The sequence below is a fragment of the Aegilops tauschii genome, chromosome 5, assembly GCF_002575655.3.
Source record: "Aegilops tauschii subsp. strangulata cultivar AL8/78 chromosome 5, Aet v6.0, whole genome shotgun sequence".
In the NCBI taxonomy this organism is placed as follows: Eukaryota; Viridiplantae; Streptophyta; class Magnoliopsida; order Poales; family Poaceae; genus Aegilops; species Aegilops tauschii.
This window is the reverse complement of record NC_053039.3, coordinates 339,903,648-339,921,795: the sequence shown is the minus strand read 5'-3', so window position 1 is coordinate 339,921,795 and position 18,148 is coordinate 339,903,648. Positions and strand designations below refer to the sequence as shown.

At 46.3% G+C, this 18,148-nt stretch overlaps 2 protein-coding genes across 2 annotated transcripts; both read right to left on the bottom strand.

Annotated features, from left to right (window-relative positions):
* Positions 1-4,023: 4,023 nt before the first annotated feature.
* Positions 4,024-8,952, bottom strand: LOC109776739 (GDSL esterase/lipase At5g45910-like). The gene is made up of 5 exons (XM_020335407.4): positions 8,462-8,952; positions 8,133-8,354; positions 7,881-8,029; positions 5,359-5,632; positions 4,024-5,263 (listed from the first exon to the last, which is right to left on the bottom strand). Exons 1-5 carry the CDS (start codon positions 8,709-8,711, stop codon positions 5,034-5,036), a joined length of 1,125 nt encoding a protein of 374 aa, XP_020190996.1. The 5' UTR covers positions 8,712-8,952; the 3' UTR covers positions 4,024-5,033.
* Positions 8,953-10,919: 1,967 nt separating this feature from the next.
* LOC109776742 (ribosome production factor 2 homolog) lies at positions 10,920-13,706 on the bottom strand. Its single transcript, XM_020335409.4, has 7 exons — positions 13,584-13,706; positions 13,205-13,362; positions 12,599-12,802; positions 11,963-12,208; positions 11,646-11,882; positions 11,414-11,479; positions 10,920-11,324 (listed from the first exon to the last, which is right to left on the bottom strand). Exons 2-7 carry the CDS (start codon positions 13,277-13,279, stop codon positions 11,211-11,213), a joined length of 942 nt encoding a protein of 313 aa, XP_020190998.1. The 5' UTR covers positions 13,280-13,362; positions 13,584-13,706; the 3' UTR covers positions 10,920-11,210.
* Between the last annotated feature and the right edge of the window lie 4,442 nt (positions 13,707-18,148).

Genomic DNA, 18,148 nt, shown 5'->3' with positions numbered 1-18,148 from the left:
TGCCCGCATTCATGCCGCTGTAGAGCGCGCCGCTTAACATTGAAGGGGGCTCAGGGCGGACACAACCTCTCACTGCCTCCGCCATTAAAGCGGCACGCTGACCGATGGCGTCGCCCCGACGCGTCCTCGGTGTCCGCGCCTATTCAATGTCGGAGACACGTGACTCGACGGGACGGATATCTACCGCGTCCGTTCAATGCCGTTGTCCGTCCGTCTGCCGCCATTAAGCGGGCTCGCCGGCCGAGAAACGCACTCTGGGGCCGCGCATTGACGCACCCGAACGCCTCGCCTCACCGAAATCCGCTATACAAAGGCAACCACACCCGGCTAACTCCACACCATAACACCAGCTCCTCCACATCCTCCTCCCTTGCACTGCATCCGCCATAATCGCCAGGGGAAAGCACTGTCGGACGGTCTGTCACCGGAGATGAAGCAAGCGGTGGCCGCCCTTGCCGCCGCCTGGCATAGCCGCCGTGCCACGCGGATCAAGGCTGGCTTGCCAGCCAGCTTGCCTGAGGTCTCCGACGACGACGACACCACGATGGAGACGGGCTCCGACGACTCCGCCCCGTCTCTCGCGCCTCCTGTGCACGCCGGCTTCATCATGGAGCAGGCGCAGACGCAGTTCAACGCCGTCATGGCGGAGGTGCAGCCTGCACCAGCGCCTTTGTCGGCGTTCCAGCAGGGACAGGAGGAACAGCGGTACAACATGTTCCTCCTGGAGCGGCACCGGTTGGTGGAGGGCCAGATCTATGGCGAGCGCACGAGCGAGGAGGCCGTGGCGGCCATGGCCGCGGCAAACCCCACCTTCATGGCGGAGCAGCGTGCCATCTACTATGTCGTCCGCGCTCAAGCCGCCGCTCGCCTGGAAGCGGCCGCCGCGGAGGCGCAATTTTAGGTGATCGCGGAGGAGAACAACGCCAGTTTCGCCTCCTACGCGCCGGCGCCACCATTTTCATCGTGGACCTCACGTCCACCGGCGACGGACGGAGTGCGGACTCCTCCGAGGATGAGTAGGCCACGGGAGGCGGCGGTGCCTTTTGTCCCATGTGGGTCGGTACGTCTCCCGTGTTTTACTCTTCCTCCCGGAGACCTCACCTTCACTTCATCGGTCTTATCGTCGATGCTCACGGAGACGGCGGGAGGAGGACGACACGGGCTTGGACGCTGGGCGCCGCCGTCGTAGGATAGGTTTAGGGGCGGGTCTCTTTTTTGTTCTAAATGTAGTTAAGTCCGCCGTGTTTGTATGAAATCCGTCATGTTTATACGAATTCCGACCGTGTTTGCATGAATTTCATCCGGTTTGCTGAAAAATAGTTTGAAATATATGCGGCTAGCGTTGGATGTCGACCTCCTGCATCCATGTTCGCAGACTGGTCCCTCCTATCCGCGGACGGATGCGGGAAGATTTTTGCGGGTTGACGGTAGAGATGCCCTTATTACATAGTATAAAAAGTATAAGTATCCATCGTCAAACCAAGTCCAAACTCAGAAGGAAAAAAAGATGAAATACAAGTAATCATAAAAGCATCAAACTAGTACGAGCGTACTGTGGCTAATGTTAGAGTATCACCTCTGAGTACTAGTTAATTAAGATTTTCTTTAGAAAGAAGGCCGAGGGCCCGCGTGAAATAAGTGACGCCTTGAGAAACCTCCATGATCAGCTTACAAGACACACGGCAGAACAAGCAAACAAAAAATAAAACAAAAGAGCTCAACTTGATCGTCAAGGTCCTCATCCACCAAGTCGCCATAGCAATGGAACAGATATAGTGAGAAACATGAAGTGAGCAGAGTGAAGGAGGTGGGAACCAAGTCGTGCTGACTTCCATCTCCGCTGCTAAAGAGGCCCACCTGCCCTCTCGCCTTGGTTCGAAGAGCGTCGCACCGTCAGCATGCAGAGCCGCTCGCCTTAGAGCTCAAACAGAATCAGACAGGAAGGTCGCCAAGGGGCAGAAACCAAGCGTGACCACCTAACCATGCCAAGCTCGTCGCATGGTCAACACCGCCGATGTCCATGTTGACGTAAGTGATCGGTACGACGCATCAGAAGGAGCGAAAATCAAAGGGAGGCATCGCCAGAGCAGGTCCCAAGTATCGCCGAATACCTGTCATCAATGGCCCAGCACACTCACAACCCCTTCATCCCACAGCGGCGCTTCCAAGAAGGGGACAACACCGCACGTCGCTGCCGCCAAGTCCGGAAAGGATTGAGTTTTCACTTAGGAACCAAGGGATGAGAAGGAAGGGGTCCTTGACAATGCCTCCAAGAAGGGGATCAACATTCGCGGATGTCGTTGTCGTTGTGGCCGTCGACGAGCCAGGGATTTCTCCCAAAATCCAAACCACCACCAGAGACATGCCACCCCACGGCTAGGACCGGCAAGTCCTAGATCCGAATGGCAAAGTAGCTAGGTGAGGCAACCACCTTCAAATCGGACATGAAAGAAGGACGAAATGCTCCACATACTGCCGCCAACACCCACCATCCACTCACTACCCGCCGCAGGGCAGCACCGTCCACCATGGCTGAGGCAGACGCCTTAGATCCGAGAGACCACCCTCACATGTTACCAACCGGCAACAGGCCACAAACACGCACGCAACCAGCCCAACAGTCGCACTAGTACCACGCCATCGCACTTTGCAACCACCAGAGACACCGACACCCATAGCTGAGACGCACGCACACACATATTCCCGAGGTCGGATCCGAGAGGAAATCTAGGCAGGGGCTTGGTCAACGACGCCAGTTCTGCTAACCTTCGGCACATCGTAGCCAAGGTCTGCTCATCGTCATCGCGAAGACCAGCCATGCCGCTAAAATCAAGAATCGTTGGGACGGTTTGCCGCTTACCGCCACAGAGGAGGCCGGGAGTCGCGCAATTGCATACTTCTTACAAAAATTAGCAACATATGCATAGTTCCAGCCAAAACAAATGTTCCTACCTCATGTGCTTGCCCACACAATCAGCTTCGGTCGATCCCCTCGCCTTGGTGAGTGGTATCCATAGCCATGCCAAACTTGGGTTAATCTTACATTCAAGTATCTCAGTTAGCTGAATCGTCAATTGAGCTAAGCCAACTAAAGCAACATCTGTAAAGGCTCATGAACAATAACCAAACACTAATAATCTGCGTCATCTCCTGACATAACAGACAGAATAATACAACCTAAAACATAGAAGTTCAACTAAAATTTATGTTGAGTAAGAAAAAGTGTCTGGATAGGCATGACTAAATGCTTGTATTCACTTCCTCTATTTCTCTATGAACAATGGTGGCAAAATAGGCTAAGCAGTTTATCTTCATAGTCAGTGATTTCAGTATCTACATCACCAAGTATATCGAACTTTGGTCTTAATTAAGCACCTACGTTATCATCAACTTTGCTTCAAAGTTTTCAAACATCATACAAAGTGACATATATAACTAGGTGGTGTCCCAAGTGCAACATATAATGCAAAGAAAGCATTAGTGATCAAATTATTGGTTCAAAATTTTCAACCAGTTGTGTCTCCAGATAAAAGAACATCAAGAGATAGTCATCATCCAATTCTTTCGCGCTTTTTGTGCTCGGGTTCTTATTTGGATTTGGTCGCAGTGGATTAGCAAACATGAGTCGTTTGTCGTCGTTTCCTTGTGTCGGTGGATCACCGTGCGCACGCCATAGTCCAACATGGCGTTGATGTGTTGCAGCTGCCAAAACGGCATGACTAAGAGCTTGTTCCTCCGACGGGCAAGTCGACCCGGGCTTCCTCAAAGATGGGGAGGTCGACCTGGGCTTCCTCGAGGACGGAGAGACAATCTTACTCGAGGGCTATTCCGGTCAACCTTTTGACCCAGTGTGAATGTAAATAATTTTTATGCTAAATTTTTATATTTATTTAAACTAATCGTGTACTATCGTGGTTTTTGTAACAGAAAAAACATAATATATTTTTAGTGAGCATAATTTTCTGTTACTTATCTATCATAGTTAACCACATAATAATGTTGCTAAATATTGTTACTCTCTGAATTGCTCCAAAATCGTCATGTATGTCAATCAAAAAATTCTTTCTCTTAAATTTAAATTGTACATTCTTCATAAATTACATGTTTTAAAATGTATGTGTGTGTTCATATTTTTTTCTACTATCATTAAATATTATGTTAGAGATTTCCAACATCATACACACTAACAAATAACTTAATAATAGTGTATAGTGTATCACTAGGTAAGCATATATATAGTTACTTCTAGTGTATGACAAATGTTTTTGCGACTTGGGCTCAGTAATAACTGGAAAACATGTACATTATGTTTTACTTGTATTTACTATATATCCCGATGTTAGCCACCACACGCCCAAAAAAAATGTCTTTTGCAAGTCATTTAGCCTGAACATCCTATAACATCGTTCGAATAAATCTTTGTTGTGCATGTCAAAAGATTTAGAGGTCATGAGGGAGGATGAATATTTATTATTTAACCGGAGTCTCAATAGAATTTGCTATTCCTTCATATCCATATTAATTGTCACAGTTTTAGTACATACAACTTTATAGTACTAAAGTTGTATTAAAGCCGTGACAACACGACAATTAATATGGGTTGGAGGAAGTAATAAATATGTACTAGCGGCTTCTTTTGTGAAAGTAAACATTTAGTATAGCTACTCTTCTGTTCGAAATTATTCGAAATTCTGGTTTTATCCTAAGTCGTCTCTTATTTTTGAATCACTAGTACATATAGAAGATTATTTCTTATTTTGAACTGGAGTAGATTTGGAAAAGTAGTTATTGCCTGCTGAAAATCACTAGCAAGATACCCGCAAGAAAAAAAAAAATCACTAGCAAGTTTGCTTCGGCCCTGTTTCGATGCCCCAGCACCTCGTTTCAATCCAAATAATATGAGCATAGTGTTGACATCAACATTTACTTTCATCCGCGATACTAGCTAAGGCGTTCACGTATCCCTCAAAAAAAAAAACTAAGGCATTCACGTGTCGCCTCGCCTGTAATGGTTTTCAAGTTTCTCCTCCACTTTAGTAGCGCACAACACTCATTATAGGCGGGTCGGCGAAAGGGCCGCGGAGCCACCAGTCGGCGATGTACCCGTTGGTGGCCTCCGTGTAGTGAACTCCATCCCAGTTGACGAACGCCGACGGGTTAATGCATGCGGTCGCCCCCGGCATGCCGCAGATGGCGCTGCCGTTCCAGTTGTACGTGCCGCCGGCTCCGCAGCAAGCCCGGAGAGCGTCCGCCTCGGTCACCCCTGCAGCAAAATTCCCAGGCAGCTCAGTGGCTGGCCACGCCGCAAAAAGCAAAGGTCAATAGGAGTACATACTAGTGCAACCAAAGAGTCCTTACCGTAATGGCTGGGGTTGCGGAGGATCTTGATGATGGGGCTGTAGAAGTCGGCCAAGATGATGGTGGCACGGGGGTACCTGCCCCTGAGAGAGACGACTGCGGCGCGGAGCCGGGAGTTGTGGACCGTGGCCACGCGGTTGACGTCGATGAGGCAGCCCATGGGGTCGTACTCCGTCGTGTTGGGGCCGGAGCGGCTCGTCAGCATGGTGGGTGAGCACCCCAGCGGTGGGTTCCCCGGCACCACCACGTAGACCGCGCCTCCTTTGATGAGCCCCTGTGGTGCCAAGGTGAACCAACACGGTTTAGTCATGCTTTTTATTCATCATCAATCAAACTAACCAACAGGGCACAACACTGGTTCAAATGCAAAATTCAGTGCTGATCAGTACGGAGCCTGAATGCATTACAGGTTATTTGAAACAGGAAGAAAGTCTGTCAGCATGGATATAGAAGATCTTCATCAGGGTGCAGTCCTTACCAATCCAGAGGTAAGAGCGGGTTTCAATCTAAGCCGTCAATCTATCTAGACCTCTAGTAAGGATAGCAACAGTTAATCAAGGTACACACCTCAAAGAGAACAATATTAGGCGGGTGTATCCTTCCATACAACCATATCCAACAGTCCTCAATCGAATTTTGTGGATGTACCAATCTTGCACAAAGTTAGTTCAATAGTTGCAATACATGATGCTTTTCTTAAGTGTGAGATATGTATTCTAGACTACATTTAAACCACACAATCTGAAGTTTATAGCATGCTGCGGTGTGGTATTGTATTCAAGCTTCAGTGTCCATTTTCAATCACTTGACTATTATTTAAATCCAGTTTTAATCTTATAAAACTCTAAAACCCAACAAACTTTACACTCGGCTTTTAAAATTGGATATATGTGGTATCTCACCTATCTGAAAAGGGTTTGGTGGATGATGTGGTGCTTGTTTCGTTTTCGCGCATGTAACCCATTCAGAACAAATAATAAGTAATTAGAAATCAAGAAAGGGATAATTGATTTGGAATTAGGAATACCTTGGAAGAAAACTAGAATTTTAAGACAAATTATGCGAAATTTCCCAATTTTAAAATAAAACATTAGAAAAAGAAAAGAAAAAAATAAAAATTTGAGGAACATTAATGGAGAATCATGAAATATGGTGAATGCTCAAGCAGTATTTCTGAATTTTTCTACAATACTTCTGGTTTTCCTACTTCTTTTTAAAATACATAGTTTTCTGGTGTTTTCCTAGACTTAGATCGTATTTTTCTGATTTAAAAAGCACATACAGGTATATATTTTTTTCTAAGAATCGGTATTTCATCATAAATCTTCACATTCTTCCAAACATGATTTATTCTATATTTTTTGTGTTTATTATTTGTATTTGTGTTGACTGGGTTGCCACGTGGGCAAAACAATCACTGCGTCATCGAACAAATTTCTTTTAGTGGAGTAAAGGAATAAACATATCTTGTGTTGAAATTAAGGTTTTTTTTCGGTTTTAAAGTTTAGGAACCAAAGTTAAACTTGCCCAAGGTCCAAGGACCAAAATGTACTTTTTCCTTCTAGAAAAAGGAGATAATTGTGTCACATTTAACTCTGAAACTATATTCCATTTTAAACAATAATCCTTTGAATTTATATGTTAAATCCATATTCTATTTCAAAACACTAAATCATGAACCTTTTTTCTTACCAAACATAAGTGTACCCTATTGTGCTTATGCCAATCTTGTGCGAAGGATAACAACAATTCTAATTAGTTCCCTGCCTTGAAAAAAATCAATTGGCCCATTTGACTACTTCTAACTGATGTGAGGTGTGCGTCTAATCAATAAGTTATAGCTCTGAGATGTGATGTGCAAAGACAATATACTCCTTCTAATGTTAGAGACCACCCTAATGTGAGGTGTGCGTCTAATCAATAAGTTATAGCTCTGATAGGTCATAGTCAACCCTTACCTTCTACTCCCTTCGTTTCAAAATAGATGACCCAACTTTCTCTTTTTGAGGATATGCACGAGCGTGTGTATCATATATTAGAGAAGGAGAGGGGGTAAAGAGCCCCTGCCACCAATGTCTTACAGGTGATTACATGCCGTGACGCAACGGCCCACCGTCCACTACTTGTACCAGCACTCCTACGGCTACCTGACTTACAGCTGGCCACCTAGCTAGAGACCCGAGGAAAGCCTCGGTACCCAACTTTATACTAACTTTAATACGAAATTAGTACAAAGTTCGGTCATCTATTTTGGAACGGAGGGAGTAAGAGGTTAGAGATCATCCCAGGGTGTGCATCTCGAGATAAAGAAACTAATTTGAGATGTGATGTGCAAAGACAATACGAACCCTTTGAAGGCCAAAGTCAACTCTTGCCTTCTAATGTTAGAGATCACCCTACTAGTTAGATTACATAGTAAACAAACGGCTCTCAGAAAATCTGTTGTGTTGTAGTACAAAGCAAAAAACGGGTCTCAGAAAATCCGATGTGTTGTACAAAGCAAAAACGGCTCTCAAATATACCTCCACGGCCGTGGCAATGTTTTGGACAACTGTAGGTACATGCGACATCACTTCGTCCTCAGTCTTGCCGGCAAACCATAGGAAGTTGTAATCGTTCACTCCAAACTCCCCAACGAAGAAGAGAGACTTACTGAAGCAACCTTCGCACCCTGTATTAACAAGTTGCTCAGCATTTGACTTGTACGTAGACAGTAAGTAATTACACCATAAAGTCCATAATATATAATATAGACCGGAGAGCGAGTCACTGACCTGAGGTCTCGGTCTTGTTGCAAATCGCTGGCCTGAGTTGCTCGAACCAACCCAGCTGCACGCTCAGAGAATTGTTCAGAAGCTTAAACTGAACTATGTTGTTCTTCTCGAAGTAGTCGACGTCGATCGCCGGTGCGCCGCCGACAGCGAAGTTTACGCCTTTGGAGGCGTCCGAGTCATTCAGCAGGGAGGGTCCAAGAAGGGGGAGACCAAACTCCTGGGCTACAATGCACTCAAACTTCAATGAGTTCATTCAATGCTTTAAGAGTCAAATCATATCAAAACGATAAATTAAGGAGTACAATGGATCAGATGGCTCAACGACTTACCGATGAAATCGATGGTGTTTCTGCCGTCGCTGAGGCGGCCTGTGGGGTGGCCAAAGAAGGTCATCCCGTAAGGAAGCTTGTCATGCACGACGGGCACAGCCGGCACCATCGCAGCGGCCATGATCAGAAAGTTGCCCGCGTCGATGTAGGAGTCCCCGAGGGAATACATGGCGGTGAAGAAGCGTGAGTCGGAGCTCACGCCATGGATGCAGGAGAGGAAGAGAATGGAGAGCGCGAGAATGAGCTTCATGGTTGCTGGAGGTTGGAATGGTGGAGAACCCAAGTCACACGAGGACTAGTTATAATGGGCGCTGCCCAGCTGCTATGCCAGAAGAAGAGAGTTGTGCATCTTGTCAACGAATGGCAGCTTGCTTTCAGCGCGTAAAAACAAAACGAATGCTAGATTGATTATGCATTGTTTGAGGTCGTGGAGAGCTATTACTTATTGGTGTTGACAGATAGCACTGATTCAAAATTGAGATGAGAATATTTCAAGTGCACTTACTTGACCTCCACTGGCAGGTCTCTAAGATTAAGAGTAGGAGAGCGATTGTTTGGCATTAATGGTTATGATAAAGAAATGTTTGATCGTGCCAACTTGACAACTTGATTGCGTGGCGCTAGTATATTTCGATTGCTAGCTAATCAGTTTTAGTTAAGACTTCGCATATGGCTTCAGTAAGTGGTCACCCAGTAACCTTGGTGATGTACAACTGAGCGAGATCTGAAGGGGCAAATCGTACAGTACTATTTTAAGACAGGCTTCAGTGAGTGGGCAAGTAGCCAATTTCAAGGTTCGGCAACAGAAGGTACTGGCGAACTGTTCAGATGCAACGAGTTAGTTCCTGGGGCCAAAAGATGAGGAGTGGCAACGGGCCATAGAGGTTCGGCAACAGAGGGACTGGCGAACTGTTCAGATGAAAACAGTGAGTGGGCAAGTAGCCAATTTCAAGGTTTTTTTTTTGAATGGTCAAACGCGGGGGGGGGGGGGGGGGGGGGGGGGGTGGGGACTAGAAGCCTCGGGGCTCCATACAAGATTGGTTCAAGTGAATCAGAGTACACGGGGGAAAACAAGAGAAGAGATATAATCGAAAACACACAAACACATCCAGAGGAACCTCCGGAAGACCCGCCGAGGAAAAGGCACAGAAGAAGGCCTTCCGATGATCTGAAGCTGGACGCACCACCACCCACCGACCGTCATAACAAATCTCATCAGCACAACCAACAAGGAGAAGGACCTCAACTTACATCTTCATCTGACTAAGCAAGGATAAGAGCCTTGAACGTTGGTCGTCTCGTCGCCACCCAACAATACCCCGCAGAGGTAGAGGTGTCGTATGGGAACGGGGTGATCCATTGAGTAGGATAACGCCCCCGCTAACCCGGCTTCGGATGAAAATCAGACCCATTCCGACGCATGGTTGAGCCAAGATCTCGCAGACAGAGCACCACCTCCTCGCCAACAGAGCACACACCACCGTCGACCCCAAGCCGGCCGCACCACCGCCACCATCAAACCGCAACGAGCAGCCACCACAGAGACCAATCGAGCTGAACCCAGATGATGCCTTCAAGAAGGGACGCGACGCAAAAATGCGCCGCCATCGTCCGCCCCAGACGAACCTGGAACATGGGTTTCCCCGGAGTTTTTTTCCAAGGGGCAGCCACCATGACAGCGCCGCCTCCAAGGAAGTTCGCAGCGCCCGACAGGAGCAGGACTTTCGCCCAAGTGAGCAGACCACCTCCAATACAGCATCGATTTTGATCGTGGGGCACTACTCTCTGCACCACCACAGAGAAGGGCCACTGCAGCCCCGCCGCCACACATGACCAGATCCAGGCCACCGCAAGCCAGATCCGGCAAGATCCAACATGCCCCCGCCGCTCCCCACCAGAACCGAGCCAATCCGAGGCCGGCAGGCACGCCGCCCACGCGCAGCGCTGCCAGAAGGCAGCACCACACAGCCAAAGCGGACGGCAGCACCGCGGGGGAAGGGCGAGCACCACCACCCTGTGCCTAACAAAGCAACCTCCGCCGGACCCCGCCGACCGAGTCCAGCGGCCATCTCCGACACCACCGACGCCCGCCGGACGCCAACACGGCAGGGAGGCGCCAGATCAAGGGAAGGCCAATTTCAAGGTTCGGCAACATAAGGTTCGGCTGTGAAAAGAGTACTGCAATCCTTACAAAGCTTTCATAATTCGTAAGGAGTTCATAGCCGTCGGGGATAAATTGTTTCATGGGGTATTTTCTCAGCACGGGCCATTGAGGCAAGCAACATTTTCACAGCTACAGGTCTTGACGGATGATCAGCTGAGCCAGCCCTAAGCAAAAGCTACAAGTTGTAGGAAGAAGCTGCACTCAGCACTCTTGCCTACCACATTTCCAGTACAGCAGAAGCTGCAGATTTACAGGGCCTTGAAGAAAAGGTTACGAAAATGCAGGATCTGCGGATTCAGAAAAGGCATAATGTCCATGATAACCAAACTTAACCATGTCATCACAACAGTCGTCTCTGATTGGCTAATATCAGGGGCGAATAACAACAGTAAAAAAAATACTTGTAGCATATGTTGCTCCAAAATTTCATGCTTATGTCTGATAGAGAGGCTGCCTCGATACTGATGCCTAAGTCCGTACACAGGTTTGATAGCCTTAAAAGATGGTACTGGACTATTTACCACTGAACCTATCGACCGAAAGTCCTTAAACTGACCGGTTACAGATACTAGCCTTCTCCAGTGGTCACTCAGGGTTTTCGGCCACCTTTTGCTTCTTCGAGTGCTCCTTGTTTTTCTTGGCGTCACGGCGCTCCCGCTTCAGACCCTTTATGTTGCTTGTTACGGTCAATTTTGAGACCTTTCCGACAAAAAAAACATGAATCAGATTAGTATGAAGATTGGTTAAATTCGAACTTCAACTGCTGATGAAAGAAATTAGACACAAACCTCCTGGTCTGGAATGTAGATCCTGCCCTGCTTGCCTTCAACTGGATTATTGGTGACATTTTTCACCTGCAAACATGTTAATGTAGTTGTGAATACATACTGACATACAAGTTCTCAGTGAGAAATTAGGACAGAAAATATGGTTGTTTAGGGCTAATGGCACCAGTTAGCAACCTAACCATCAAGATAACAAAGTCTGATGAGGAAAAGACAGCTGTTCCATTGGAATTACCTTCTTAGCATGACCAGGAGCCTTCATAGCTTCTTTCTGTAAACTTTCAGCTGCTTGTCGGTGCCGCCTAAGTACCAGGTCCACTGAAGGCCCAACTTCAACCAGCTCCATTCTAGGAATAGATGTGCCTGACCTTTTTAGACGGAGAGCGCAGTGCATCATGTAGACGGTAGTAGGAGAAATTGCTGTGCACACGAATATCCGATCTACACCAGCAAGGTTCAGATTCTCTACCACCTGTATCAAAAATAAACTAATTAAGCTCAAGAATTACCCATATATATCCTACACGCCAACTTATCTATAAAGATGCACACCTCTCCTTTGAAATGATCAAGCAGCATTTCCTTCAAATGCTTCAGTCCTTCAACACTCTCAAAGTGCTCCCCAATGAAAGCAAAGAAAGGCTTTGTCCCAAGTTTAGGTGCCAACTTTTTATCATATGCATAGGATTCTATGGATTTGTAGTTCTCAACTCCCACTTCAACGAGGTCATATATGTGGTGATCGTAAGTCCTTCCCAGAACAAGATTGTTGGGCCTCTTCTTTGAATGAGAACCATACTGCAAACACATAAGTAGTTACAGTTAAAAATAATGGAGAATAAAGTTTAGTATGCAAAGGAAAATGAAAAAAAATCATTATATCAGACATGGAAAGAGTTTCAGATAGGTTTCATACTGGTGCTTAGAAAGTCACCATCTAGCTCATTATAAAGCAATTTTACTTCTGGGAAAATCATCTATTGAAATTTATTTTCTCAAATGAATAACAATTGCCCATTCCCAAGAACTACTCCCTCCGTCCCAAAATTCTTGTCTTAGATTTGTCTAAATACGGATGTATCAAGTCACCTTTTAGTATTAGATACATCCGTATCTAGACTAATGTAAGACAAGAATTTTGGGACGGAGGGAGTACATAACAAATCAAGGCAGCATAATACGACTTACCACTAAGAGGCTGCAGTCAGATTTAAGGGAGAAGAACTCCAGGGAAGTTTCACCCCCGCTCTCAAATGGCCTGATGCTGTCGTTCTTCTTGGTGTACTTGACAGCATGATCACGCTTCAGGTGGAAAAGATCTGCCAGCACAGAGTTCAAAACTGCGCTGGTCTTTGTACCATGAAGAATAAGCATCTTCTTGCCATTCTCAACCTAGATCAAGCAGTAGAACATGTGGTTAAGCAACTAAATTAAGATTTACATGTTGTTATCTGTACAGAGCATAGAACATGTGACAGAAAATGTGGCCATTCCTTTTGTGTGTAACTCGATTCCTATAAGAAAAATACAGCACACTACTCTGAAACTAATTTGGGAAATTGCTGGAAGATGCCAGCCTACGCTTGGCCAGAGTCACGAAGACTAACGCTCAAATACTGCATAAGAAACTATCTACACTTCGTTGTACCTATACATATCACAACAATGATTTGCGCTTACTGTATGGTTGCATATTTGTAATAATTATAAACGGGGATGGTGTTCTTCTGGTACTGTGGACTGAAGGCACATTCGCAACAGCTGCATAAAGGATGGAAGGGAGCAGAAGCTTACGAGCTTGGGCGCGTGCTTGAGGAGCTCACGCTTGGCGCGCATGGACTTGGGAACCCTGATCGCCATCTTGCTCATCTTGCTCAAGCCGCGCGGGAAAGGGACTGAGGCCTCTAGCGAAGGGTTTACACCTCTGGCGAAGCTTGGAAAGCACCTACTCGCTGCTCAAACAAAAATTACAGATCAGTGCGAAGAAGATGACAGGAGAAGGGCTGAAAAATCGACCAGCACAAAAATCGCTGCGCCCAGCGGCCAGCAGCATCCCTGGCGAATCCGTACGCCGCAGCCGGACGCGCGTCCGAGCGCTGGCGCCGCGCGGCACACGAGATGGGAGAGAAGAGGGAGGAGAGGCTGGGGGGAGAGAGGAAGGTGGGAGGCTGACCTCTGCCGCCGTCGGGTGGCCTCGTTCGACCGCCGCCGCCAGTCGCGAGAGACGAAGGGAGAGGAGCGCTAGGTCTTTCGTTCGTCTGAGGGTTTTCAGGGGTGGTTTAGGGGGAGCGACGCGAGCGACCGATGCAGCTGATGTCTTGTGCAGCAGGCCAGCGGGCCGCTTCACGGCCTCTCTAGGGTCTGGGCCTCAGCAAAGATACCCACCACTCAAAAGAAAAAACAAAGATTGGGCCGTCAATGGCTTGCTCGCGACAGCGCTTCCATTCTCACTAGCAGCGTAATTGGGCCGACCCAACAGATCTGCACACATTAAAAAGGCATAGCGCGAGCAGGAAATGGCTAAAGGGCCCGACAGGAGTTGCAAAGGTTAACCTGGATGCAGCGCATCTAAATAAAAAATAAAAAAAATAAAAACTGGATGCAACAGTTTCAAAGAACAACCCCTCAAAAAAAGAGCAGTTTCAACGCTGAGCAACCCCTTCGATCTAGTCTGCTCCTACGCTTTTTTACCATGTCTCTTGTGCAGATGGCCTTGTAAGCGTTGTAACCACATGCTTATACTCTCCTTCTATCAATGAAAAGATACACAGTTTGCGTATTCGCGGGAAAAAAAGAACAGTAATCGGGGCGCAAGTGCGGCAATATGCCACGATGATCAGGGTAGATATCTTGGCGCCTTAGTCATTGTTTTTGATGGACTAGTTGATCTTGAGTGGCTGAAAGCACACGCTTGTTGCGAGGCTCTCTCTTTAGCGGATGATCTCCATCTTAGGAGTGTCTTGATAGCCATGGATTGTGTGGCTACTGTCAACCATCTGAAGAATGTATTATTGGGAAAATCAGTGACCAATTGGAGACATCAAGCGGAGAATGTTACGGTTTCAAGTTTCTGAAGTAATCCATGAAGCAAGAGAATCTAACTCTGAAGGAAATGGTCTTGCTAGGGCCACAATTTCTTTAGTTGGGGCCGTTATATTTGGTTATCCATCACTCCGGATATTCTCTTTGTACGAGAAGTTATTGACGTTTAAATAAAGTGTGGTGGTGACCCTAAAAAAATCAACCTGTGGTTGGATGGTTAGGTCATCTAAAACGCTGACCCACAACCTGGACACCGTATTTGTCCAGGGTGACTAGTCCACGCATACGGATACGGGAGCCGGTCATCCAAAGTTGTCCGCATCTGTTCGGTCACATTTTGAAAGAATTTTAACGAGACTGAACAAATTGGATGCATAATTAAACACACCAGATGATATTCATGTTAGGAAACGTTGCATGGAAAACAAAAATACTTCTACACACATGCAAGATCTATCAAGGAGATGCATAGCAACGAGAGGGGGAGAGTGTGTCTACGTACCCTCGTAGACCGTAAGTGGAAGCATTTTACAACACGGTTGATGTAGTCGAACTTTCTTCGCGCTCCAACCGATCTAGTATCGAACACGCGGCACCTCCGCGTTCTGCACACATTCAGCTCGGTGACGTCCTCGGCCTTCTTCATCCAGCAGGAACGCGGGGTAGTAGATGAGTTCTGGCGGCACGACGGCATGGTGACAGTGATGGTGAAGTTATCTCCGCAGGGCTTCGCCTAAGCACTACGAAAATATGACCGGGGGTGTAAACGGTGGAGGGGAGCGCCGCACACGGCTAGGCAATTGTCTAGGGTGTGCTAGGCGCCCCCCTCCCACATATATATATATATGTGTGTGTGTGTGTGTGTGTGTGTGTGTGTGGGAGGGAGGGAGGAGCAGCCATAGGAGGCGCCCAAGTAGGAGGAATCCCTCCCAAGCCGCCCCCCGCCCCTGCCATATATAACCGAGGGGGAAGGAAAGAGGGGGGGAGAAGGAAGGAAGGGGGAGTCCTACTCCACACTTTCCTTTCCCTTCCCCTCTCTCCTTCTCCTCCTAGGCCGGCCTGCTATGGGGGGCGCACCAACCCCTTGTGGCTGGTGCGTTCCCTCTCTTGGCCCATAAGATCCATATCTTTTGCCGGGGGAGCCAGGAACCCCTTCTGGTGACCCGATAAGTACCCGGCACCCCCCGAAACACTTCCGGTGTCCGAATACCATCATCCTATATATCAATATTTACCTCTCGACCATTTCGAGACTCCTCATCATGTCTGTGATCTCATCCGGGACTCTGAACAACATTCGGTCACCAAATCACATAACTCATATAATACTATATCGTCAACGAACGTTAAGCGTGCAGACCCTACGGGTTCGAGAACTATGTAGACATGACCGAGACACCTCTCCGGTCAATAAACAATAGCGGAACCTAGATGTCCATATTGGCTCCTACATATTCTACGAAGATCTTTATCGATCGAACCGTTATGACAACATACCTAATTCCCTTTGTCCGTCGGTATGTTACTTGCCCGAGATTCGATCGTCAGTATCTTCATACCTAGTTCAATCTCGTTACCGGCAAGTCTCTTTACTCGTTCCGTAATACATCACCTCGCGACCAACTCCTCAGTCATTTGCTTGCAAGCTTATGATGTGTATTACCGAGAGGGCCCAGAGATACCTCTCTAATACTCGGAGTGACAAATCCTAATCTTGATCTATGCCAACTCAACAAACACCTTCGGAGATACCTGTAGAGCATCTTTATGATCACCCAGTTACGTTGTGAGGTTTGATAGCACACAAGGTATTCCTCCGGTATCCGGGAGTTGCATAATCTCATAGTCGAAGGAATATGTATTTGACATGAAGAAAGCAATAGCACTAAAACGGAACAATCATTATGCTAAGATAACGGATGGGTCTTGTCCATCACATCATTCTCCTAATGATGTGATCCCGTTATCAGATGACAACTCATGTCCATGGTTAGGAAACCTTAACCATTTTTATCAACGAGCTAGTCTAGTAGAGGCTTACTAGGGACATGATGTTTGTTTATGTATTCACACATGTATTTAAGTTTCCGATTAATACAATTCTAGCATGAATAATAAACCTTTGTCATGAATAAGGAAATATAAAATAACAACTTTATTATTGCCTCTAGGGCATATTTCCTTCGGTCTCCCACTTGCACTAGAGTCAATAATCTAGTTCACATCGCCATGTGATTTAACACCAATAGTTAACATCGTCATGTGATTAACACCCATAGTTCACATCGCCATGTGACCAACACCCAAAGGGTTTACTAGAGTCAATAATCAGTTCACATCGCCATGTGATTAACACCCAAAGAGTACTAAGGTGTGATCATGTTTTGCTTGTGAGAGAAGTTTAGTCAACGTGTATGTCACATTCAGATCCGTATGTATATTTGCAAATTTCTATGTCTACAATGCTCTGCATGGTGCCACTCTAGCTAATTGCTCCCACTATCAATATGTATCCAGCATCCGAATTGGTGTCATCCGAATTGGGGTCAAAGCTTGCATCGGCGTAACCCTTTACGACAAACTCTTTATCACCTCCATAACCGAGAAATATTTCCTTAGCCCTCTTAGGCAACTAAGGATAAATTTTGACCGATGTCCAGTGATCTACTCCTGGATCACTATTGTACCCCTTTGCCAAACTCATGGCAAGGTACACAATAGGTCTGGTACACAGCATGGCATACTTTATAGAACATATGGCTGAGGCATAGGGAATGTCTTTCATTCTCTCTCTATCTTCTGGCATGGTCGGGTTTTGAGTCTTACTCAACTTCATACCTTGCAACACAGATAAGAACCCTTTCTTTGACTGACCCATTTTTGAACTTTTTCAAAACTTTGTCAAGGTATGTGCTTTGTGAAAGTCTTATTAAGCGTTTTGATCTATCCTTATAGACCTTGATGCTCAATATATAAGTAGCTTCACCGAGATCTTTCATTGAAAAAACTTGTTTTCAAGTATCCTTTTATGCTATCCAGAAATTCTATATCATTTCCAATCAACAATATGTCATCCACATATAACATCAAAAATGCTACAGAGCTCCCACTCACTTTCTTGTAAATACAGGCTTCACCATAAGTCTGTATAAAATCATATGCTTTGATCACCTCATCAAAGAGTATATTCCAACTCCGAGATGCTTGCACCAGTCCATAGATGGATTGCTGGAGCTTGCATACTTTGTTAGCACCTTTAGGATCGACAAAACCTTCTGGTTGCATCATATACAACTCTTCTTTGAGATATCAATTAAGGAATGCAGTTTTGACATCCATTTGCCAGATTTCATAATCATAAAATGTGGCAATTGATAACATGATTCGGACGGACTTAAGTATCGCTACGGGTGAGAAAGTCTCATCGTAGTCAACTCCTTGAACTTGTCGAAAACCTTTTGCGACAAGTCGAGCTTTGTAGACAGTAACATTACCATCAGCGTTAGTCTTCTTCTTGAAGATCCATTTATTCTTTATGTCTTGCCGATCATCGGGCAAGTCCACCAAAGTCCACACTTTGTCCTCATACATGGATCCTATCGCAGATTTCATGGCCTCAAGCCATCTGTCGGAATCTGGGCTCATCATAGCTTCTTCATAGTTCATAGGTTCGCCTTGGTCTAGTAACATGACTTC